Below are 25,766 nucleotides of genomic sequence, written 5' to 3' on the forward strand. Positions count from 1 at the left end.
CAGCTTCTGGTGTAGGGTGGATGTCACGGCGCCAGCTTCGTGAATCCATGGTCTACCAAGGAGACAGCTATAAGATGGGTGGATATCCATAACCTGGAAGGTAACTTGGAAATCACTTGGTCCAATCTTGATTGGGAGATCAACTTCCCCAATCACGGTCTTGCGCGACCCATCAAAAGCTTTCACAACAACACCACTCGGCCTCATAGGAGGCCCCTGATATGACAGTCTAGAGAGTGTGGTCTTTGGCAATACATTAAGAGATGACCCAGTGTCAACTAGCACGTTGGACATGGCGTCGGTCTTGCAGTTCATGGAGATATGTAAAGCCATGTTGTGGTCTCTTCCCTCCTCAGGGAGATCAGCGTCACAGAAACTCAAAGTGTTGCAATCAGTGATGTTTGCAATAATACTATCAAACTGTTCTATTGTGACATCATGATCAACATAGGCCAGATCCAATACTTTCTGCAGAGCCTCCCTATGAGGTTCTGAATTCAGTAGCAAAGATAAAACAGAGATCTTGGACGACGTTTGTAGGAGCTGATCTACAACGTTGTACTCACTCTTCTTGATGAGCCTCAGCATCTCATCACATTCTTCATTCACAATACCGCTCGGGCCAACAGAAGAAGTAGGAGTCTTTTGTACAGAGGAGGGTTTGGCAACCGCAAGTGCCGGATTCGGAATATTCACAGCAGTCCCAACCGGACTCTCAGCAGAATCAGAAGTAACGTGAGGCTTTGGGGGTGCAGAGAACACACAACCACTACGGGTCAACCCGCTCACGTCAGCAATGTTGGTAACAGAGGTTGAAGGCAACGACACTTCCTTCCCATCTTCCACAGCAACAGCACTGTAACGAAAGGGAATAGCTTTATCCGAAGAATAAGGTACAGGGCCTGCAGGCTTGATTATCAGTGAAGGAGAGACCTTCGGCTTGCTACCATCATAACGGATGACAACAGGCTCGGGCAATTTGAACACAGGAGAAATAACATTGACTTCTGGTTCATCTTCATCAACATTACGGTTCTGAAGAATCTCTATGGTTCCTTCATCTAACAACTCTTGAAGCTCTCTTCGCACTTGGCGACAACCCAGACGGTTAACAGAACAAATGCGGCATTTGTCATGGTCATGCTCCATATGGCTATACTCACACAGGAGACGATGCAACTCGACCAATGACTGTCGAATATGACTCACATATTTGACTTTATACTTCCCAGGGCACCCCTGGACCATGTTCATTGATTTCCCATGCTCGGGCAAAGGGTTCTTTGTAACATTGGGGCCTGAGTCGTCGAAGCTCAGAATACCGCATCGCATAAGGTCCTGAACCTTAGTCTTCAACTGGAAGCAGTTTTCTACATCATGGCCCGGAGCGCCAGAATGATAGACACAGTGCAGATCAGGCTTATACCACCACTGAGGGTTGACCGGTATAGCCGGAGGATCTCTCGGAGTAATCAGCTTCCGCTCTATTAAAGAGGGATACAACTCTGCATAAGACATGGGAATAGGATCGAAACTAATCTTCTTCCTATCATAGTTCAGATTGGCCTGATTACTGGTGCTACCACGAGGCTGGTAAGGCTGTTGTTGTGGACGATGCTGTTGTTGATGATACTGATGAGAAGATTGTTGCTGATTGTGTTGCTGACGATGATATTGCTGATGTTGCTGATGCTGATAACTATCCCTGAAAACAAGTGCTACACTAGCCACTTGGTGCTGATGACGCACTGGTTTCCTCTTATCAGAGAGTCTTTTGGATTTAGCATGGGACTGCACAGCATGTGCCTCCCCATCTTTCTTCTTAAACGCCCCATACCGTTTAGAAGAGCTCTCATCTTTAGCCAACCGTCCTTCACGGACACCCTCTTCCAAACGCATCCCCATGTTCACCATCTCGGTGAAATCAGAGGGAGCACTAACTACCATCTGCTCGTAATAAAATGAACTAAGAGTCTTCAGGAAAATCTTAGTCATCTCCTTCTCTTCCAGCGGAGGAGTAATCTGAGCTGCTAACTCTCGCCACCTCTGGGCGTACTCCTTAAATGTCTCTTTATCCTTCTGGGACATGGCCCTGAGTTGATCACGGTCAGGCGCCATATCAACATTATACTTGTACTTCTTGATGAAGGCTTCGCCAAGATCGTTGAAGGATCGGATGTTTGCGCTATCAAGGCTCATATACCAGCGACGAGTCGCACCGGACAAACTATCCTGGAAATAATGAATCAGAAGTCGATCATTATCGGTTTGCATAGACATTTTCCTGGCATACATAATGAATCATGGACTTTGAATTTGACTGGAATTTTCACACCGGGAACTAGGCAGAGCTCGGCAGCAGACTTGCCAAACAGATCTTTCCCTCGGAGGGTCTTCAATTCCTTACGTAGCTCAAGGAATTGGTCATTCATCGCATCCATCTTCTCATTGACATTTGGGCCCTCAGACGGCTCAGAATGATAGATGGTGTCGTCTACCCTGGGAATGGTATGCACGACAGAAGGAGCAGCAGCAACGACCAGGCTAGATGCCAGCATAGAAGCAAAAGTAGGAGCGGGAATATCTGGCATGAAACCCGGAGGCATACCCCACGGAAACCCGGCTGGCATGGCATTCGGCATAAAATGAGCACTGGAAGCTGGCACAGTCGGAGCGACCACTTCAGATATAACCGTCCTCTGGGGAGGAGTTGCAGGAGGTGGAGAAGGTTGATTCTGAGCAGCCAGAAATTGCTCCATCAAAGCACTCAGACGGGCGACTTCTTCCTTCAGCTCTCTGTTCTCTTATTCCAATTGATCCATCACTCTTGCAGAATTGGCTCTGGTATAGTACCGGTGAGTCAGCTTGTCTTCAAAATAAATGAAGAGCACAGAGTTAGGCCACAGACAAGAAGACCAGAACAACCTGCTTATGCAAAATGATGCATGCGATGCTTATGCATATGCTTTGTTTTTATTTCAAGGAACTTTTAGGGTTCTATTTGCAAATTTCTGAATATTTGAGCATTTGATAGCATATGGAAAATATCTCATCAAATATATTTGAAACAAAGAAGTACAGCATTTTTGATTATTACAAGGGAAAAGGAAAATAAACATCCTATGGATCCCTAGAAGCTCGGGATGCTGGAAGACGAGATGCACAAAGCTTCTTGATCTCTCTCTCATATGCTGCTTCCATATCCGCTTTCTCCTTTGCAAGTCGATCATACTTCCTCTTCCAGAATTTGGAAGACTGAGGAAGCAGAGAAGTCCAGGTATCATTCGGATCATCGATCACCTGATGCTCGAGAAACTCGATCAGAGCGTCCTTCTCCTTGATTTGATGAAGCAACTCTTCTCTTTCACGGATCCAGGCTCGTGAAAGGTCTTCTTCTCTCAACTCCTTTACGCCTTGGTTAGGGAGGGTTGAAGCCCAGCCACATCCAACGGTGTAGGTCTCGGATAGTCATACGGCATCAGATACTCAGAAGCTCTCCGTCTGACCCAAGAGGTATATGGCTCCAAAGCAATGCAGTTCTTCGGACCCAATTCGTTCCTACCCTTCTTCTGAATCTTGCGCCAAGCGCAGACAAATCTGGCTTTCAGGCCTTGGGGATCTTTACCCTCCTGAAAGAATACACCTTCTAACAGAATGTTATGAGGTTTATCCTTTAGGGGGAACCCAACCTGACGACGTGCTAAGATAGGATTGTAGCTGATCCCACCACATGTACCAAGAAGAGGCACATTAGGGAATTCACCATAATAATCAATGATCTGAACTGTATCATACACGCGATCATACCAAGAGATATCATCATTAGTGAGAGACATAAGTCTCTGGGACCACCGTAGACATCCCTTGTTCTCCTTGAAAGCGACCGTCTGCGGTAAGTGAGAAATAAACCACTTATACAGCAGAGGCAAACAGCATACAATAACTCCTCCACCCTTTGCATTCCTCAAATGCAAAGAGAAATAGGCATCACCCAACAGAGTAGGAATGGGATTAAGAACAGAAAAGATCCTAATGGCGTTCACATCCACAAATTTGTCGATGTTGGGGAACAATACCAATCCATAGATGAGCAGCACGAATAAAGCCTCAAAGGCATCCTCACTCATGGCCTTCCCATAAACAGTAGCTTGAGCGATGAGGAAATCAGAAGGAAGACCCTGAATTCCACCTTTGGTAGTCAGATTAGCTTTAATCAGAGATTCATCTATGTGCAACAAGTCTGCAATCTCTCGAGAAGTCAGAATACTCTCTAAGCCACTGAACAGCACCTGATCCAGAATCGGGATTCCAATAAGATGAGCATACTCCTCAAGCGTAGGCAACAGCTGGAAATCCGGAAAAGAGAAGCAGTGATACAGAGGATCATAAAACTGAGCCAAAGTACTCATCAACCCTTCGTCAACCTGAGTAGTCAACAGAGGCAGAAGCTTCCCATAGCGAGCTTTGAAACCCAAGGGATCTAATACATAGGATGTCAGATTCCTTAACTCTTTTACATTGGGTTGTCTAAAGCTGTACTTCTTTGTATGCCTTTTCGGTCTTTCCATGTCTGAAAATTTTGCAAATAAACCCTTTAAGTTCCTTGAAAAATTTTCTGATTTTTCTGATGACATGAATGCAGATGAATGCATGAATGTATGAATGCAACAATCACACTCAAGGATCAACCAAATCACACCAGACAAAGGTCATGGGAAGGCTCATAGTATCCTTAATATCAATCATCCATTTTGGTGGATTATGGTTTTCACCTTATCAACACCCAAGTTCCATTGATATTAACAATACATGAATCGGCTCAATCATCCTTAATATCAACCATCCGTTTTGGTGGATTATGGTTTTCACCTTATCAACACCCAAGTTCCATTGATATTAAGGATGTCTGAACAACTCAACCACGAATCACGGGTTTGTTGAGAGTCACGAGCATGGGGTCCTGGTTAAGAACCACCCAAAGGGAGTGTACTAGGGTTTAAACCTGCCGAACATGTTCTACCAGAGGTTCCCATGGTCATCATCCCATATTTCGGATATTATCGGAGGAACGAATACTCGTATTCCAAAAATATTCTCAAGAGAGACTCTTATGAGTGTAGTATCGCGTAACAATCGCATCAGAACTGACATCTGAACGACCTCCGCACTACGTCCAAAAAATAGGCCAAGATGGGCTTGGTAAACTAAGGTCCTTGGCTTCTAAGGCACGTGATTGAAAGAATAATGCCTAACCACAAATAACTTGTGTGACATTATTAATCCAACATGACCTCCACTAAGTGAATGGACTCGCAAGTCAACTGGCTAAGGAATACTCCACACCAGTCAACAAGACTACGCCATTCTCCTATCTAAGGTGCACTCGAGTTCGGGTACAAAACTCATCTCACAGAGATCACCAAGGAAACAGCAATTGTATATCAAGCAATTCAAACATTACAATCAATACAGTTATCCCAAATTGTATAAAAATATGTCAAATAACACATAAACAAATATCATACAACAAGGGTGAAAAGTAGGCAATACCACCAAGGAAGGTCTAATGTTTTCCCCAGCAGAGTCGCCACTTTTCTGTAGCGGTGTATTCGTCACTTTATGATTTATTCACTAAATCAAAAGCAAAGCATACAAAGAATTGAGTCGCCACCGCACTTTTATTAATCCAATCCTTAATCATGTTTAACCAAAATGCTAATGAATGCTTAACTTTGGAGGTGTTTTGCACATTTTGGTATTTTCACCTTTGCATGAAAGTGGTGCATGAACAGTGCACGAATTTATGTTAATTTCACTTAAAATGCATTTTAAAACCATTGGCAATTGTAAAATATTCAAATGAATTACCAATTTTAAATTGTGAAATTTCCCTCCAAAATTCAAGATTTTTGCAAATATTCATGAAATGGGAATTGATGCAATGTTATGCAAGATTGTGAAATTATAGGTCAAAACAAGATTAATGCAAAAAGAACCACATGATTTGGAGCTATGGTTTGAAAGTTATGCACTTCTGAAGTTCAATCCACACTTGGCCATGTTTTGATCATATCTCTTCAACCACAAATGAGAAATGGATGTTCTTGGACTTTTTGGAAATGGGAAAGAAATATCTACAACTTTCATGTTCAACAAAATTTCATTTGAAGCTTTCTTGATGATGTAATCTTGAGGAGAAAACCTTTCGATTTTTGGCAATTCCAAATTATAGGTCACTTTCTATTTTTGGAAAGTTTTCATCTGACTTTATTTTCTTCAATGTTGATGTTTGAAATGTCAAATGAGACTTGTTTGAACATGAATGAAGTATTTCCCATCACTTCCCACCTCCAAAAATCACAGTTGACTTTGCAGTTGACTGGCTAGGGTTTCAGTTGACTGAAGAATGCCTTGATGAGATTCAAGCATCTACCACTTGAGTTTCTGATTCAAAATAACATCATAGCTCATATGAACTCTTATGAATGATTATGGTGCCCAACTTCTCAAGAATGGCCATCATCTATTGCTCAATGGCTGCCTTTGACTGTCTTGACTGTTGATTGCTTCATCTGCAAGACAAGGGTTAAATGACATATTTTTGTACTTTTGGTTAGTAAACAAATGAAAAGCAATGATATACATATGCAAAATATGCTTGGTGATCAAGAACCACTCTCAAAAAGGATAACCCACCCACAGGGAAGTAGGCAAGGTGCACAACGATCCTTAAGGCAATGAATGATATGATATGATGCCATGAGGGATCTTAGGGACAAAATTGGGTTCTTACAGTACCAATCTTTCGCTTTGCCGAGCAAAGCGTGGGGAAATAATCTTCTGAATAACGGTAGCTCCTGAGCCTGATCCACTCCGGCTGCCAATGCTATCTCATAAAATTTCGTGAGAAAAGCAAAGGGATCTTCATGGTCCATTCCGGTGAATGAACTTCCATATATTAAATTGAGAGTTCCCGTTTTCATCTCAGCTTGCCTTCCCGTGTGGTTGACAAACTGAGCAGTGTTTCTTGGACTGTTTATGCATGGAGTAGAAATAGGCGGTGGTGGTGGCTCCATGTTAGGTCTGAATGGTGGTGGATTTCTGGTAGAAGAACTTTCTCCTTGTTCTTGTTGATGTCTCGCTTGTTGCCTCCTTCGTCTCGTTTTGCTATTAAGCCTCCTTGCGGTTCTCTCGATCTCAGGATCAAAAAGAAGTTCGTCCACAGGGATTTGCCCTCGCATAAAACGTAAGTTGCACACTAAACCAAACAAATTACAAGCACAAGTCAAAAAATCGAAAGCTAAAACTTAAACAACTATTGCGATGCTCGCAATATCAATTCACAATCCTCGGCAACGGCGCCATTTTGTTGAGTGTAATTTTAAGTGTCGGGTTTTTGTTATCGTATCCACAGGGATTGTAAGATATCACCGTCTTTCGACAGTTGTATTAATTCTTAGCTTAAGGTAACAATGGGGTTTTGGTATTTGTCACGGTATCTTGCATAAAAGTATAATAAAATGCGGTAAAAGTTTTGGTTTGAATATTTGAGAAATATTGCCAAAGTTAGGGTTCGACGATCACTTTGCATGTATATGTTAGATCAACAAAACTTATAAACTCCTTTAGATGATAAACTATTTCACAAAGTCCTCCCAATGTGTTTATCTCTAACACACATTGTGAGTTTTCCCATTTTGATCTATTGTTTATCTCTAACACAATCTATCAAAATGAAAACTTTTTGGTTCAACCTTATGGTGAACAAAATCATTCATTACTATCTCTAGCTAACAAACAAGATTGGATGAAAACCTAGGTTAAGAGTTGGTAAACATCTCTCGATCATAAACCAACACAAAGAGTTTTCAATAAGAACAAAGTTTTCACCATATATTCACCATTAAAGAGTTTACAAATGAAGATCCTTACATTTACACACAAAGCTAATGATCATCTACATCTAACCTTGTCAAAATGAAGGACTTAGCTACTCATTTTCATGGTAGCTTGGTCAACAAGTTTCGGAAGAAGGTTGATCAACATCCGAGTCGAATAATCGAGATTGGATGGGAATCCACATTCTTTTTGTGAAAGATGGTTAAGAGATGAAGAAAAATGGTTTCTAGGTCACAAAAGATCCTTAGAACAATGCTGTAAAATATCTAGAAAAAGTACAAAAGTATGGAAAAATAAGGTATGGCTCCAAAAAGTAGCCCTTGCTACTTATAGAGCTGTTACTGGGCTGTCATGCTCGCTAGGCGAGCAGAATGGCTCGCCTAGCGAGCCCCTAAATGAGGCACCTGCGCCCAGAGAAACAACCATTTCCAGACTGTCATGTTCGCTGAGCGAACAAAACCTTCGCCTAGCGAAGGCCACGCTTCAACCTTCGCTCCAGCGAGGTTGAGAGGTTTTGCTACTGGAATGCTCGCTGGGAGCTCGCTAAAGGCTCGCCTAGCGAGTGAGTGCTGGCTGCGCTTTTCACCAAGTCTGGACGTGTTTGCCACACACCTCGCTGGAAGCTCGCCTAGCGAGTGTGGTCATGTTTGCCACTGTAAAATACTGGAGCTTTTCGCTGGGCTCTCGCTGGACGCTCGCCTAGCGAGTCCTTCGCCACAGCCCTCGCCTAGCGAGCAAGCTGATGAATGCTTGTTTTATTTGATCCCTTTGCCAAATTTCTTGTGTCTTCACTTTCTATTATTTCATGCCTACTTCCTGCACAATAACACACAAATCAAAGGTACCAAGGTCGTTTATCATTGAATTGCATTTCATCCAAAACAAAGGTGGTTTCGAACACTTTAGCAAGGAAATGAAGTGAAAGATACCCATATTTGATAGCTCAAATTAGCACTTTTGGGTATCTAACAATAGCCAAATACATGTGATATTTGTGCACTCTTTTCAACCTTCCAAATTTGGCAAATGATAATAGCATGGTGCATGGGCGCGCATAGGCCCATGAAATGATGGTTTGAAGTCCAAAACGAATGATCAGATGTGTTGAATCAAGCTTGGAATACAAGGCAATTGAATATTGATGCTTGAGGTTAGATCCTTGCCAAATCATATCATCCTGTTTAAGCCATGCGCAACCTATTCATTTCAAGTCCAAAACGAATGAGTTTGAGCTCTTTGGAAAGGTGTGACTAAGAGGAACAAGTTTGATGTTGAACACTTTTTCATTTGGAGCTTGGAACTTGGATAAATTTGAAGTGGAAGTTTGGAAAAATTTGACATATCAAGAATTTTCTAAGTGTCAAGCCATATGTCTCAATATTCCACCTTGCTTAACTTTTTATAGGAGCATCAAAATAGAAAAGTGTCTTCATCAAAGATGTAGATATCCCAAATACCTTCAACATGGTCACCAATTTCATTTCATTTGGAATTTAAATGATAGAGTTATGCATTTTTGAAGTTTGGAAAAATCACTTGATCAATGGTATAGGTCAAAAGTGACCTATAATGTAGCCTCATATCACATGTTCAAAAAGGTTGAATTAGCTCCCACTGTAAACATCAAAGTTTAAGCAGACACATTGAATTTGATTATGAAACTTGGAAATCTTTCATCTCATAAAAATTGAGCAAGTTATGGCCTTGGGAAGTTGACTTTCAAATTAGGGTTTAGACAAAATGACCTATAATGTTGCAACATAGAAAATGATTTTCCAAGAAAAACTAGCTCTAGGTCTCAACATGAAAGTTGTTTGGATTGGCATTTAGAGTATGTTTTCTCTTGGAATCAGTTTCATATGATGAAAATTGTAGGAGATATGGTCTAGGGAGACCTAGTTTTGATCAGATGAATTCATCTAGCCAACCACCATCAACCAACTTGCTAATTTCCAATTCTCTTGACTGTATTGGCTCATGGTAGATCATATATGCATAAGATGATGAAATTTTAAGTGTCCCTTAAGAAATTTGATCAATTGATGAGATAGCTTGTTGGAGAAGCTACTCAAGATGCCTAATCAAACTAGGGTTTCCAAGGCAAATCACCCTCAAACTCTTGAAGCAAACATGATCAATATAACATGTAGAGAACATTGGGACTCATATATGATGTTCACAACCATTCTTTTATCAATTCTTGGTTGTGCTCTTTGTTCATGAGGGTCTCAAACCTTAGATGTGATCTTGATGAATCAATGAGATTATGCCATACCTACAAAAGAGTTACACAAATACAAAGACATATTTTTAGTATTTTGGTTAGTGAAATGATAAAATACAAGTATGATATAATCACAAAGTGCTTGGTGATCTCTCCCAAAACAAACTCAATGAAAAGGCGTAAGGAGGATGCCAAGGTATGATCCCAATGCTTATGCTTATGATGGAATTGCATGAGGGATATTAGGGTCAAAATTGGGGTCTTACAGCTTCCCCTATTTAAGGACATTCTAACTGAGGAGGCGAAGGTTAAAATCTTCATGTCGACTCAACAGAATGGGCTTAAATAACAACATAGAGAAACAAATTTTGGTCCCTAAGAGACCTCATGATGCAAATGATATGAATGCAAAAGTTAACGCTTTGTGGGGAAATACTGCCACAAAGGAAAAGAAATCAGAGAGACCGAAAGTCCACATGAGCACCATGCATTCCATAAGGAAAACTCACTGGGGAGATAGAGACTCTGGGGGGATAACAGGGACTTATGCGTAGGCCAGGCTACGACTTAAAACTACTGGGGGACTCGAGGAAATCCATATAAAATGGAAAGACTCAGCCGGGGAAAAACAACATCTGCAGGGGGTACGAATAAGTTAGGATAAAACTGAAATATTCGACTCGTGCAGGGGAAAAACGATTTCACCAAGGAAATGCGCACTCGACTAAACTAGGGAGAAAATAAAATTTCAACTCAGGAGGAGCAAAAATCTATTATCTACTACCTGTTATTGGGTAAGGAGATAATAAAATATGATAGAGAGAACATCCGGCATCTATTAGGATGAACATATCAAGGATGACTCGCTGAGGGAAAGCCAGAGGGGAATATTCATTACCGGTTACTGGGTAAGAATAGCCTTGCTGGGAAGGACTGCAGAAAATAGGATTTACAACTACCAGTTACTGGGCAGAAGACCAAAGGGTGAGAGTATCCGTCATCAGTTAGGATGAACATATCAAGGATAAACTCGATAGGGAAGAAAATTCGTCATCGGTTAAGATGAACATATCAAGGATAGACTTTCCTGGGGATGTTAAGGAGGATACCCGTCATCGGTTAGGATGAACATATCAAGGATATACCAACTGAACAACAAAGGAGGAATTACATCTATCTAAAACTGGATAGAAAACCGTCGAAGAGAAAAATCCGTCACCGGTTAGGATGAACATATCAAGGATTCACTCTGTGAGGGGACAAAGCAGGATTTACAACTACTGGTTACTGGGTAGAAGACCAATGAAAGAGAAAATCTGTCACCGGTTAAGGTGAACATATCAAGGATAGACTCTGAAATGGGGAATAAAAGTAGGGATTACATCTATCAGTTATTGGATCGAATACCAAAGAAGAGAAAATTTGTCACCGGTTAAAGTGAACATATCAAGGATTGACTCTGCACAAAAGAAAAAAGTAGGATTTACAACTACCGGTTACTGGGTAGAAGACCAATCAAAGAGAAAATTTGTCACCGGTTAAAGTGAACATATCAAGGATTGACTCTCTGAGGAATAAAATAGGGATTACAACTACCATTTTACTGGGTAGAATACCAAAGATGAGAATATTTGTCACTGGTTAAAGTGAACATATCAAGGATAAACTCTGGCAGGGGAAGGAAAAGATATTTGTCACCAGTTAGGATGAACATATCAAGGATATACTTTTCAAGGAATAGATCCATTGGGGATTCTGCTGAGGAGAAAAAGGGTACTTTTGCCAGGTATTGGGCAAGAAGTAACAAAATACCAACCAAGAAGAATATTACCAGTTACTGGGTAATAGACTCTTAGGGGACCAAGATATCTATCTAGGTAAGAGCTAGAAAGAAAACGGTCAATCAAGACTTAACCCAATGAGGATATAACTCAAGGGGAGTAATTCCATCCAGAAAACTTGCTGGAGAGGAAACTAAAATAACAATCATCCACGAGGAAACATACTCAGTGGGGAAATAGAGAAAGGTTAAAGTCTTTTCTACTTAGGGGTTGACACTCTATAATTGGAAGAAAACAGACACCAAATTTGGTATGGGGATAAAGTACCTCCATGACAGAGAATGAAAGTCTCAAACAAATCAAATATGAAGATGCAGGATATGCAAATCATGAATTTATAGGAATGTATATGCGTATGTATATATGGTGATTATGCTGACAAAACGATCACGAAGGATACAGAGGTGGTGCAAAGAAATTGAACCACCAGTACAATCCTCGGTCAATCCACAAATCATGGAGACAAACTGCTGGAGAACAGAGAGATCAACATCCCAAAGGCTCAACCCTGGTTGGGGAAAGACGAATGAGATCTGTCGAGGATAAAACATCCACTCTATAGGGAATTTTAGGTCAACACCATAAAAATGGGAGACAACCCTACTGGTGAACAAATAAAAAGCTGCTCAGAAACCAGGAGAAAATTCTGACTGGGAGTAAAGATAGATGGAGACTAGTGAAAACATCAAAGCGATCTACTGGGGAAAGATTAAACATTCCTAAAGATGATTCACTTGCTGAGAAAAAATGAACTTCGCTGGGAAGGCCGAAACTCTGTTGGGGGCAAGGACACACCGCAACCAACTTAGCTAAGGGAAAAGAAATAAGCTCCAATGGGGATCAAACATTTTGCCGAGGAACTGAATCAACACAAACTTCTAGGGATACCCGAAGAGTTAACTGCTTGGGGAACCTTAGATGCTTCGCACTTAAGAACTTGCTTCTTACTGAAATGTTGTTGATATTCTTTTTACTTGCTTTGGAAAAGTTCTTGCTTTTATATATTAAATAAAACATGATTTTGATTTAAAAAATTTAATTTCAAAATGATCATAATAAAATTTAAAACTATTGGCTGAAGTAAATAGGAGTAGAAACAATTGGATAAAAGCTCAACTTTATTTAATAGAATGTTAGCCTGTAAATGACAAGACTCCATAGATTTTACAAAGTTTGAAAAATGGTAATTTACATGGAAAAGGGGTACATTTAATACAAATGATCCTTAATCCTTTTACAATCTTGATATCCACTATGTTTTTTACCACTGATGGAGGTGAACTAATGTCAACCCTTGTGCTCAAACAAGTCTTCAAAATCACTGAAGATCAGCAGAATGCAGTTACTTGCCATAATCCCTAATTTTTGCATAAGGTTCCCCAAGGTGGGGTACTCAACTTATCGGGAAATTCTTTTCTGTTTTATGTCTCTAATTTTTGCTTGGATCGCCCTTTCGGGTTTTCAATCCACTGAGATGCTCATTTTTGCCTAAGTCGCCCTTTCGGGTTTTCTACTTAGCGAGCTGTTCTTTTCCTTTTTAGGAGAAATAAATTAATAAATAAAGATCATTTTCCTTAAGAATATAAAAGCAATTACTTTAAGAAAAATCAATTTCAGCAAGGCATATCAACAACAGTCTGAGAACATGTAAGTCTTGACATGCGAAGCCTTGTTGGTATTCCCCAAGCAGTTGGTTTGGTAATCTCTCCCAAGCATTTCATTATTTATCCCCATTAGAGTTGAGTTGTTGATCGGTCCCTCTTGCAAATCATTCTTCAATTGAGTTGTATGCCCACATCCTCAACAATTTGGCTCAGACCCCATGAAAAGTTTTATCTCCTGTATTCCCCGACTGAGTCCATCTTCAGATATCAGAGATTTCTGATTCCCGACAGTTTTAGGGCAATGTTTGATTTGGTCCCCTGCGAGGTTGTCCCCCCCATTTGATATGGTGTTAACCTAAAATTCCCTGTAGAGTTGAAAACTTGGATCCTCAGTGGATCTTTTTTTTTCTTCTTTCCCCAGCTAGGGTTGAGTTATTCAGAGCCAGATTATGGGTGTTCATCCCCAGCATTTTTCTCCAATTGGTGTTTCCATCTTGTTGAGATTATCCAAGTGTTGCAATAGTGATTCAAATCTATGATATTTGTATCCTTCGTGATTGTTTTGTCAGCATAATCATCAATCATATACATACATATTCATACATCATATATTTCATTATGCCTTTTTTATTGCATTTGATTTCATTATTCTAATTCCCTGTTTTGGTGATATTATTTCCCCATGCAGATTTTGTGTGTCTGTCCTCCTTCAATTGTAGAGTATCATCCCCTTAATCATAAAGAGTTTAACCTTTCTCATTCCCCACTGAGTTATTTCCTCGTGGATGATTATTATTTCAGTTTCCTCCCCAGTTAATTATATGGATGGACTCACTTCCCTTGAGTTATATCCTCATCGGGTTGAGTCTTTATTCGACCATTTCTTTCTAGATCTTACCTAGATAGATATTTTTGGTCCCTTGAGAGTCTATTACCCAGTAACTGGTAATAGTTCTTCTCAATTTTTGAGTACTTTACTTTTGCCCAATACCCGGTAGAATGTAATATATTCCCTTTGTTTTTCCTAGCAAATTTGTTTTCACGTTTACCCAGGCAGTCTATCCTTGATATGTTCATCCTAACCGATGATGGATATTCTCTCTTTGTGGTTTTATACCTAGTAAAAAGTTAGTTGTAATCCCTATTTCATTCCCTAGAGAGTTAGTCCTTGATATGTTCATCTTAACCGGTGACAGATTTTCTCCTCTTTGCGGTCTTCAACCCAATAACCGGTAGTTATAAATCCTGCTTCCCCCTGCTGAGTCTATCCTTGATATGTTCATCTTAACCGATGACGGATATTCTCTTTTTGGTATTCTATCCAGTAACCGATAGATATAATTCCTACTTTTCTCTGGCAGTCTATCCTTGATATGTTTACCCTAACCGATAACGGATATTCTTCCCATTTTCTCAGGTGGTCTATCCTTGATATATTCACCCTAACCAGTGACAGATATTCTTCCTTTGAGTCTATCCTTGATATCCTCACTTTAACTAGTGGCGGATATTCTCTGTTTGGTCTTCTTCCCAATAACTGGTAGTTGTAAATCCTATTTGATATATTCCCCAGCAGGCTATTTCTTATCCAGTACCCGGTAACGAATGCACCTCCTATTTCTCAGTGAGTCATCCTTGATATGTTTAACCTAATCGATAATGGATATTCCTCTGTCAAAGTATATTATCTTCCTACCTAGTAATTGGTAATAGATAATATACTTCTGGTACTCCTGTGTTGAAGTTCATTCTTCCCCAGTTGAGTTTAGGTGCGTATTTCCTTAGTGAAGTCGCTGATCCCCTATTTGGTTCGAGTATTTCAGTTTTGCTCTGATTTACCCGTTTCACCCGGAGATTTTCCTTATCCCCAACCGAGTCTTTCAATTGATTTATTTTCGTGGAATTCCTCTTATGTCTCTAATAGTTTTCAAGTCGTATCCCTGGCCTATGGACAACTGTTTATCCCCAGAATCTCTGTCTCCCTAGTGAGTTTTCCTTATGGAATGCATTATACTCCTGTGGACTTTCAGTCTCTCCGGATTCTTTTCCTTTGTGGCAATATTTTCCCCACAAAGATTATTCTTAGCATTTTATATCATATGCATCATGAGGTCTCTTAGGGACCAAAATTTGTTTATATATGTTGTTACTTAAGTTCATTCTACTGAGTCGATACGAAGATTTTAACCTTCACATCCTCAGTTAGAATGTCCTTAAATAAGGGCAGCTGTAAGACCCCAATTTTGACCCTAAGATCCCTCATGTTATCTCATCATATGCATTGGCTTTGGGATCACACTTTGGCATCCTCCTTACCTCTCACTCATTGGGTTTGCATTGGGAGAGATCACCAAGCACATTTGATTGTATCATACTTTATTTTTCATTATTTACTAACCAAAATACCAAATATATATATATATATATATATATATATATATATATATATATATATATATATATATATATATATATATATATATATATATATATATATATATATATATATATATATATATATGTATAGTTTTGTTACTTTTATAGGTAGTGTGTGCATCCACCAATGCCTCATCAAGCTCATACCTAGAGTTTAAGACCCTCAATGCAAGGAGACTAATCAAGAGATGGTTCACATTGACTCTAGACATCATATATGGATCCATGTGGTCTTCACATATCATTTTGATCAAGAATTCATCAAATGTTTGAAGTTTGTTTTCCAAGGAAGCCCTAATTCATCTGGGTATCTTGTGTGACTTCCTCAGCAAGTTTCTTCATCATTTAATCAAATATTTCAAGGTATACTTCATATTACATAATCTTAAATATATATGATCCTCCATGAGTCCAAAAAATCAAGATAATGTCAAGCTAGCAAGTTGGTTCATGGTGGTTGACCAGAGAAAGTCAAATGGTCAAAACTGGGGTTCCCTAGACCCTATCTCCTATAGTTTTTATCATATAAAAATTATTCCAAGAGCAACGTTACTCATAATGGTGTTCCAAACAACTTTCATGTTGAATTCTATAGCTAGTTTTGGTTGGAATGTCATTTTTTATAGTGAAAGATTATAGGTCATTTTGTTTGAACCCTAGTTAGGAGGTCAACTTCCCAAGACTATAACTTGCTCAATTTTTATGAGATGAAAGCCATTAAAATTCAATGATAAAATTAAAGGTGTGATATTAAAATTTTATGTTTGGAGGAAGTTCAAATTCAACTTTCAAATGCATGTGCCAAGAGGAAACATTATAGGTTATTTTGGGCCATTACCACTGAACAAGTTATTTTCCTCAACTTCTAAAATGCATAACTCCTTCATGCTAAATCCAAATAAGGTCAAATTGGTGACCATATTTAATAGGTTTGAGAGAGATACAACTTTGATGAAGGAACTTTTTCCATTTGACGTCCATAACAAAAGTTATTCAAGGTGGAAGAAGTTAACATTTGACTTGGTACTTAGAAAATTTTCATTTATGTTTGATTTTTCAAACTTCCACCTCAAAATTCATCATGATACAAACTTCAAATGGAAAGGTGTTCAACATGAAAGTTGTTCCCCTTGATCTCAAATTTCCATAAAGTCCAAAATCATCTCATTTGGATCAATATTTAAGGACTTGCGCATGGGTGTAATGCACGGTACCATTTGGAAGATTCTCATGACCAATTTCCATTCCACATTGCATGGCTTAATGAATTGCTTTCAGCGTCACATGTGCACAATTTTGGACCTATTCCAATCATTGTTTGGGCTTTGTACACGCCCATGCAAGCTTACATGATGCAATTGTTATTTTTGGATTTTCAAAAGAAAGTGTGTGGAACGCATTTGAATTGGCTATAAATTCAAGTGCTATGAGCTCAGAACTTCATGAATACCTTGCCCAAGCTTTGCCAAGACAACTCAAACCCCTCACTCCATAGAATTGCTTGAAGATTTCTTTGAAATCGAGTTTGAATTTCACCTTCTGTTTTGAAATTCAAACTCCAGGAATTCATTTCCCTTTTCATCTCAATAGATCATTGCAAGCAAGAGGAAGAGGAATCAAGCAAATCCCGATCAAGATCAAGCGAATTTGAAGCAACTCGAAGGTAAAAATTCAGAAACTTCATCTCTTCGATTCTCTCTCAATTATTCATTATTCTTTGTGATTTTTGGTTGGCTAAAGTCCTACAAATTTAGGCAACAAGATTGAGTTGCTTTAAGGTCAAATCGAAGCAACTCAAATCATGAACCTCAAATTTCAAATCCATGTATCTTTCAATATACTTGGAATTGGAGGAAACAGAGGTCAAATTCGTGCTCCTGAGCATTTTCTCTTTAAATTAGTGTACTCACTTTTTACTTTTCATGAAGTTTTGGTTGGACCGGTCTGGTGGTCCTCACCGGAGAAGATGACCGGAGTTAGGGCTCTGGTGGTGTGTTGGCATGACCTGAACCATCTGATCTTGGTCCAACGTTTTAATCCTGGCCTTTGTCTTGGTTGACTAATGTTACCACACGTTTGACTCAGGTGTTTGGTGCACTCTAGCGCGTGGCCATCTGATCAGCCACCTCAATTAATGAGGGAGATCTGGTGGCCCTTATGTTTCTGATTTCTTTTTATTTTCTAATTTTTCATTTAATCCCTTTATTTTGTTTAATTCATAATAATTTCATTTTTAATCCAAAAAAAATGGGACTTTCACCAAAAATCTTCAAATATTTTTCTCTTTCATTTTCTGAATTAAAATTATTTTTTGAATTAATTTTCATATTTTCATGAATTAAATGTTTTTGTGCATATTTTTAATTGTTTAAAAATACTTCCGACTTTTTAAAAATCATGAAATTCTTTGTCTAAGGTCCTTTGACCTTGTTTGACCTAGGATAAATCTCTTGGCTATTTATTTGGTGTTTTGAAGAGATTTTAGGTTTTGACCAAACTAATTTGTATTTTAATTCATTTTTAATTTTACTTTTAATTGATTAATTGGGTAAAAATTATGTTGAGCCATTTTTATGGTCTTGTGATGTTTTACTATCTGTTTAGGCCTTGGTCAAGGTTGATTTGACTTTTGTTGGATTAAAATCATTGGATTTAGGGGATTGATGAAATGTACATTTCATCTCCCAAAATGAATGAATGATTTTAATTTGATAAAATTCCTCCCATGACCAATTTGTGTTTCTCTCATCTCCCCTCCCTCTTCATCTTCATCCCTATTCTTTCTCATTCCTTTCATTGACCAATGAAATCTCAATATCCTAAGGTTAATTGGTTCATCAATGACCTTGTGACAGATGAACCAATACAAGTATGGATGAGATAGGTCTATCCCTTGTGATATTTTCTTTTAGTGTGTGGTATATTTTAGGAGTTTGGTTCATTATACCAAAACTCTAACATGCATTAGCACCTAAATTTTTATTGCCCGGCCTCAGATAGTTGTGACTTCTACATAAGTTCAATTACGATTGCTTAATATAGAGCTAAATTTGACCCTAAAGGAATAGCATTCTAGTAAGTGAGATTGTAAGTCTCTCATCTTTCATGGTATTGTGTGGAAACTTGGCATTTTATCCTTCCTATGGATGATGTCTTGGTTCAAGGATTTATGCTTGTGAACAGATGGTTGAGTGTTCCCTAAAGAATGACTTAATCAATTAAAAAAAAACACTACTAACATTCAATTAACCTTGACTAACATTTGACTAACTCTTATTAATATTGCTTTACTTTCAAGTCATTTACTTTATGCAATTTAATGTCTACTCATTTACCATTCATTTGCATTTACACATTATTTAACTTGTTTATGTTTATGCCATTTTCACTTTTCTCATTTGAACCATATATTGTGATTGTATATATTTGTTTGTGTATTTTGTTTGTGTTTCTGGTCTTAGGACCTTAAAATACTTAATAAACAACAAAAATCCTAAAAGATGTTTGGTGGAATTTTGAGCTTGATCTGAACTTTTGGACTTAGAGTAAGGCAACATACCATGGGCGGTGTCCGGTTTTCGGAAAAATGTAAAAAACTTCAAAAAGAAAAACTCAAAAAATATTTCATGGCGAGCAAGATAGTAGGATCCAAAATTATTTATGAACAACCAACAATGCAAATCAAAGTTGGTACCAAAATGAAACCCTAGACTACAAATCAAAATTAAATGTTACTCAAGTCATGAAAATGCAATTAAATGGCATAGTGATCATCAGGAACAAATTTCCAACAACATGGCATCAAGAAACTCATGATTTGGTTCAGATTAGTTACCTCTTGAAGATCACTCGATTGGATGACTTTAGAGCACTGATTCTCCCTCCACAAGTCACTATTATGCTTGCTTCATGTTTCCACACCTTCACCAAACTTCAGGGAACCTTGTTTAGCTAAAGGGAAAGTTTTAGTGTGCTTGAGTTTTGAAACCGATTCAAAGTTTAGAAGTCCCAATGGAAAATGTGCAGAGGTTTAATGGCTATCCAAGCTTAGAAATATCAGTGCAGTAGCCTCTATTTATGGAGGGGAAAGATGTTGGTTACTTGCTGAACGATTTTAATTAGGTTAGAGGGAAAAAATGGAGTTTTTATTAATCTTGCCAACCAAGTTTTGGTGAGGTGGATCTTGTACCTTGCAAAAGGCATGTGCAGACACAATACACCCTCTACCATTCTGTTTTGCATCCAAAACGTGGCCAGCTGTTAATGCTCTTGCCTCTTTGTGTGATTTGCTTCAAAATGTGAAAAAAAAAAAGCAAAATTGAGAAATGTGGGACTTTAGCATGGTACATGTCATGGATGGGTGCAAACATCAAGTATAAAAGGGATTTGCATGGTCTGTTTGAATTCCAATTGGAGCAAGGGCAATTGGTTTGGGAGAAAGAAGCTTTTGGCTAAAAATTCAATATGGCTCGGGTTGAAAGACAAGTCATGGTTTGAGCCCTAGATGATGGCATATATTGATGCACACACACCACATAGTTGGTATACAATGGAATGGCACAAGAATTTGAGCTCAAAAGTGTGTAATTTGGAAAATGGCCATGTGACATAAATGGATAACTTGAAATGCATGGTACAAGGTGGTCCAATTAAGTTTTGACTTGAATCAACCTCAAACAATGATGCACACAAGTCATATGAACCATTTGTGAGGTGTTTGAGTTGTAAAAACACCCAAAGAGCTTTTAAATAAAAACCTCATTTTTTCACTTTTGGATCATTTTGGCAACTTTGAGGTTTGCACTACAAGTCCTTGATCTATGCATTTTTGGCTTTTGGACAAAGAATTAAAGTTGTAAATAATGGAAAAATAAAATCATAGAAAAAATAACCAGATCATTTGGGTCAAAAATGAGAAAGTTAGGAGGTAGAGAAATTGGAAAAATGACCTATAATTTATGGACCTCATTCACCCTTTTTCACTCAAAATTAGCCTTAGATGTGTGAAGATCAAATGTTCACAATGGTTATGAGGTTAGATTTTCAGAAAGAACCACCTCATTTGGCCAATAATGGAGGGAGTTATGATGTTTTGAAGTTTGGTCCAATATACATAGGAACCAAAGATGACATGTAATGTCTTCCCAAAATAAGTGGGCTTCCACTCAAAATTGGACTTTGTGATCAAAATAATTTTTTTTAGGAATGACCTCAATATTTATTTGATGAAAAGGACCACCCCATTTTCATGAAAGTTGACCAAGTTATGGTCAATTGAAGTTGGGGGAAAATCAGGGCACTGCAAAAGGAAACCTCCAAACACAAAAGCTAAACCAAACAAAATCTACTATTGAACAAAGAATAAAAGTTGTAGAAGGAACCAATTGGAGCATATAATAAAAATAATGGGCTCCGTATGATAAGTATTGCCCAAGTTATAATTTTGGGAAGTTCAACTTGAAAATTTGGTCGAAATCCTAGACATCTTGAGATGTCTTGCCTTAAAAAACGGTTTTCTATCCACAATTGGATCTTAACATGTAAAGATAAGTTATAGGTGATGGATATTAGAGTCCAATACAAAAAGAACTACATACATATCTTGTTTTATGAAAAAGTTATGACCTTTGGAAGTCAACCTAAACAGTTTTAGAGCCAATGAAACAATTCCTTGTGATGACTGGCACAAATAAAGGCCAAATGATGATATTTGAATTATTAAGACCTCAATGCCCTTTATTTTTAAATTTAAAACCCTCAAAGATTGCATCATCTAACTTCAAAAGATACAACCACACCACAAGAGCAAAGATCTATCTAAATGCATGAAGTTAGTGAAGGATGAATGTAGATGCCATGTACATAATGATAAGAGACCAAGCAAGTTAAATATAGCACAAGTAATAGTATAAAGAAAACTAATGGGTGATACAATGAGTGAGATACCCAACCCTAGTTTGAGCAAACAAACAAGGAGAGATTATCAAGACCAAAATCACTCAGATCCATGCTTGTGAACACGTTAGGGTATTGATAAATTGAGAGTATGAATGCAATGCTTGATTAAGATGTTATGAATCTTAGGGGTGAAAATTGGGGTATGATAGGTAGTATTAGACTTCTTCCCCTTCTATTTTTTTTCGGTTTTCATTGTGAGTATGTTTGGTTTGGATATTTGCTTCTTTTCTTATCTGATATGAATGTGGTAACTTTGTTTTCTTTTTGAACTTTGGCTGCTAGGGTTGTATAATTTTGATTTGTATGATAGTGGTTAGGTTCTTCTTATGTTTTTGTTTTGTTACTTTAAACACCTTAAACCGATGCTTAATTTATAACTAGGATTTTGGATGGTTTCTTTTGAATTATATGTTATTATATGATAAAAGAGGAAAGGAATTTGAGCAACTTTCTTTAAGTTCAGAGTTGTTGTAACATTTTAGTGAAAAACAACTGTTGTGTTTTTTCCAAATTTGATAACTTGTTATTGTGCGTTTCTTGTTTGGCCTTATGGTTTTCACTTTTTTACTAATATTATGTTAACTGTTGTTATGTTATCCCTGCTTGTAGGACCAAAAATATGTTCAGAAAGAATAGAGGCTACAAGACAAACTTAGGGTTAAGGGCTAAAGATGATAAGTTTAAAGGGTCTTCACTTCCATTGAGCCTATTCTTCTTTATTGTGTAAATTTTTTTACAGTAAAATAAATGTATCTTAAGACTTGTAATCTTTTTAATTTGTTTTTGTGATGTAAATAAAATGTGACTTATTGAACTTTAGTGTGAAACAAAGTGTTTATTTCTAATAAAAAAGACTATCTTAGTTTTAATTTATTTAATTCAAATTGGTAGAATAAAAAATATAATTATCATGTTTATATCTATTTGCCTCTAATTCAAATCAATTTTGCAAATCAAAAACTATTATTATCAATACTAATAAGACTTCTTGTTAGAACTTAACAAACAAAAATAAACCAAGATAAAAATCAAATAGGACTTTAACTTGTTTCAAAGTGGAATGTAAAGACATAGCTCTCCTAATTAAATCAAAATTAAACCTTTAAATAGAATAGCTAACCATCCATGCAATCAAACACCCATTAACATATACCCCTTAAAATAAAAAATGAACAATAAACTTTAAACCATTAATCTGATAACGGTTAAAAGAAATTCATCATCCAATGCTGATTATGGACATGTAATGAATAGGGGAATGCAGGGACTGGTCAGAACCAATAAATCAAACAAAGTGATTATTAATCTTGACTTATGTATGGAGAAATGAAACATCTATGACCAAATAAAATGGTCAATTTAGATAAAGAGATGCAGATGAATGGAATATAACTGAATGGTTGCAGATGAGTGAATGCCCATGGATAAATGCCCATATATATATAATCACACGTGATATTTATGGTACACTTTTATGATCTCCATTTTTACTATACTCATCTGATACTCTGTAATTGATTTGTGCGTTGGAGTTCTAACCTTACAAGTCCACCTCATGTCACCATATCAAAGATTAGCATCACCGTTTCAAGAGTTCAATGTTTGCAATCAACATCGATTATGGTTCTAGTGTGGAACAAATAGTAAATAAATATGTTTGTCCATAAACTGATTGAGTTAAAAGTGACCCCTAAATGCAATTGTTCATATTTTGATTTAGCTTGAGAAGTATAATCTTGAAAGGAAGTTTCTTTTATATAGAAAAGTGGCATATATCACAAATAGTTTTTTATTATGTAATATATGGACACAAATGTGACATACGAGACATTTTATGATTAGATAAATGGCCTAAAGAAATGACAAGAGAATTGAAAACTTACACATGCATGCATGTATCTAAATTGTTGATATTTTTGAGTCATTGTAGGAATGTGGAGTTGGTATGGTGTATGTGATAATAAGTAGAGAGTAATACTCTTGATTTAGAGTAAATATATTTTAAAATGATTATTTATACTTGGGTCAAAATACTCTTTATATTCCTTTATTATCATATATGTTTTTTCTTTAAAAAAAATCAAAACAATAGATATTATACAATATTTGAAAAAATAATATTAAAACAAACTTCTAAATTAGTATTGAAACATAATGATACAACTTAGAATCCAAGTATTTTATATAGTGTAAACGTTTATTACAAATGAAAATTTATTACAAACCACACAATTTTTATGAAAGTAAAATTACTGAAAGTAAAAATAAAAAATATCATGTTTAGTACACTGGAGGTGGAGGAGAAGTATATAGATAAGGATTATATGGTGTTGGTGGAGATTTGTAAATGTATGGAGGTGTTGAATAAGATGGACGAGATGGTGGTGCATCGATGTAGGATGGAGGAGGTGATTTATATACATAGGGAGGTAGTGTTGGGGGTTTATAGATATATGGTGGAGACTCATAAACATATGGAGAGGGTGGAGACTTGTAAACATATGGTGGGGGAGAAGAGGAGTATGGTGGAGGAGGAGATTTGTAGACATATGGAGGTGGTGGTGAGGGTGGGGGTGGACTACTGTATACATATGGTGGGGGAGGTGGTGACTTATAGACATATGGAGGAGGTGGTGAAGGGGATGGTGGTGGTGGTGAGTTGTAAACATATGGAGGTGGTGGACTAATATATACATATGGAGGTGGAGGAGAAGGAGATGGAGGAGGTGGTGATTTGTAGATATATGGAGGGGGTGGTGATGGAGACGGTGGAGGAGGAGATTTGTAAATGTATGGTGGGGGAGGTGGTGATTGGTAAACATATGGAGGTGGTGGACTATTATAGACATATGGTGGAGGAGGTGGTGACTTGTAGACATATGGAGGAGGCGGTGATGGTGGGGGAGGAGACTTGTAAATATATGGTGGAGGGGGTGGTGATTGGTAAACATATGGAGGTGGTGGACTATTATAGACATATGGTGGGGGAGGTGGTGACTTATAGATATATGGAGGAGGTGGAGGTGATTTGTAGACATAAGGAGGCGGTGGCGATGGAGATGGTGGAGGAGAAGATTTGTAGTAATATGGTGGAAATTTGTCGACATAAGGAGGTGGTGGTGATGAAGATGGTAGAGGTGGAGATTTATAGTAGTATGGAGGAAATTTATCGACATAAGGAGATGGTGGAGATTTATAATAATATGGAGGAAATTTGTCAACATAAGGAGCTGGTGGAGCTTTATAGTAATATGGAGGGAATTTATTGTCATAAGGAGGAGGAGATTGATAATTATATGGGGGGAAATTGTAAGCATATGGGGGTGGAGATTGATAATTGTTATATGGAGGTGGTTTGTAAGTGTATGGTGGTTGGGGATAGTTGTTGTATGGATATTGGCCTCCATAGTAAGGCTTATCATCATCAGCACTAGCAAAAGTACTAAAAGCAACTATGCAAAATGCTATAGCATAGATGAGTCGAGGCCCTTGCCTCGCCCCAATTGAGGTTCTCATATTCTCTCTTAGTGTGCAGACCTATTTATCTTCTTTTGCTATTTAGAAGATCTGTTGTTTAGGATTGCTTAAAGTATATGGATTGTACCTCTTTATATAGTGTTATGGACTTCAATATCTTAGACTTTTTTAAAGCTTATTGACAAAATGGCTCAATCTTTTTATAGAACTATCGCTTTCTAACGTGATGCACTCTATATTTTTGTCCCATTTGATATTTCAACTTGTAGTTTACAAAGTCAAGAAGTGCATGACTGTATGTACTCCTTACATAATTAGATTTGATCA

General features: G+C 37.7%; 1 protein-coding gene across 1 annotated transcript; it reads right to left on the bottom strand.

The window, feature by feature from the left end:
• Positions 1-24,120: 24,120 nt before the first annotated feature.
• On the bottom strand, positions 24,121-25,527 carry LOC127106838 (extensin-2). The gene has a single exon (XM_051044140.1). It carries the CDS (start codon positions 25,476-25,478, stop codon positions 24,243-24,245), a length of 1,236 nt encoding a protein of 411 aa, XP_050900097.1. The 5' UTR covers positions 25,479-25,527; the 3' UTR covers positions 24,121-24,242.
• Positions 25,528-25,766: the final 239 nt, after the last annotated feature.

Source organism: Lathyrus oleraceus, chromosome 7, assembly GCF_024323335.1.
Source record: "Lathyrus oleraceus cultivar Zhongwan6 chromosome 7, CAAS_Psat_ZW6_1.0, whole genome shotgun sequence".
Taxonomy (NCBI): Eukaryota; Viridiplantae; Streptophyta; class Magnoliopsida; order Fabales; family Fabaceae; genus Lathyrus; species Lathyrus oleraceus.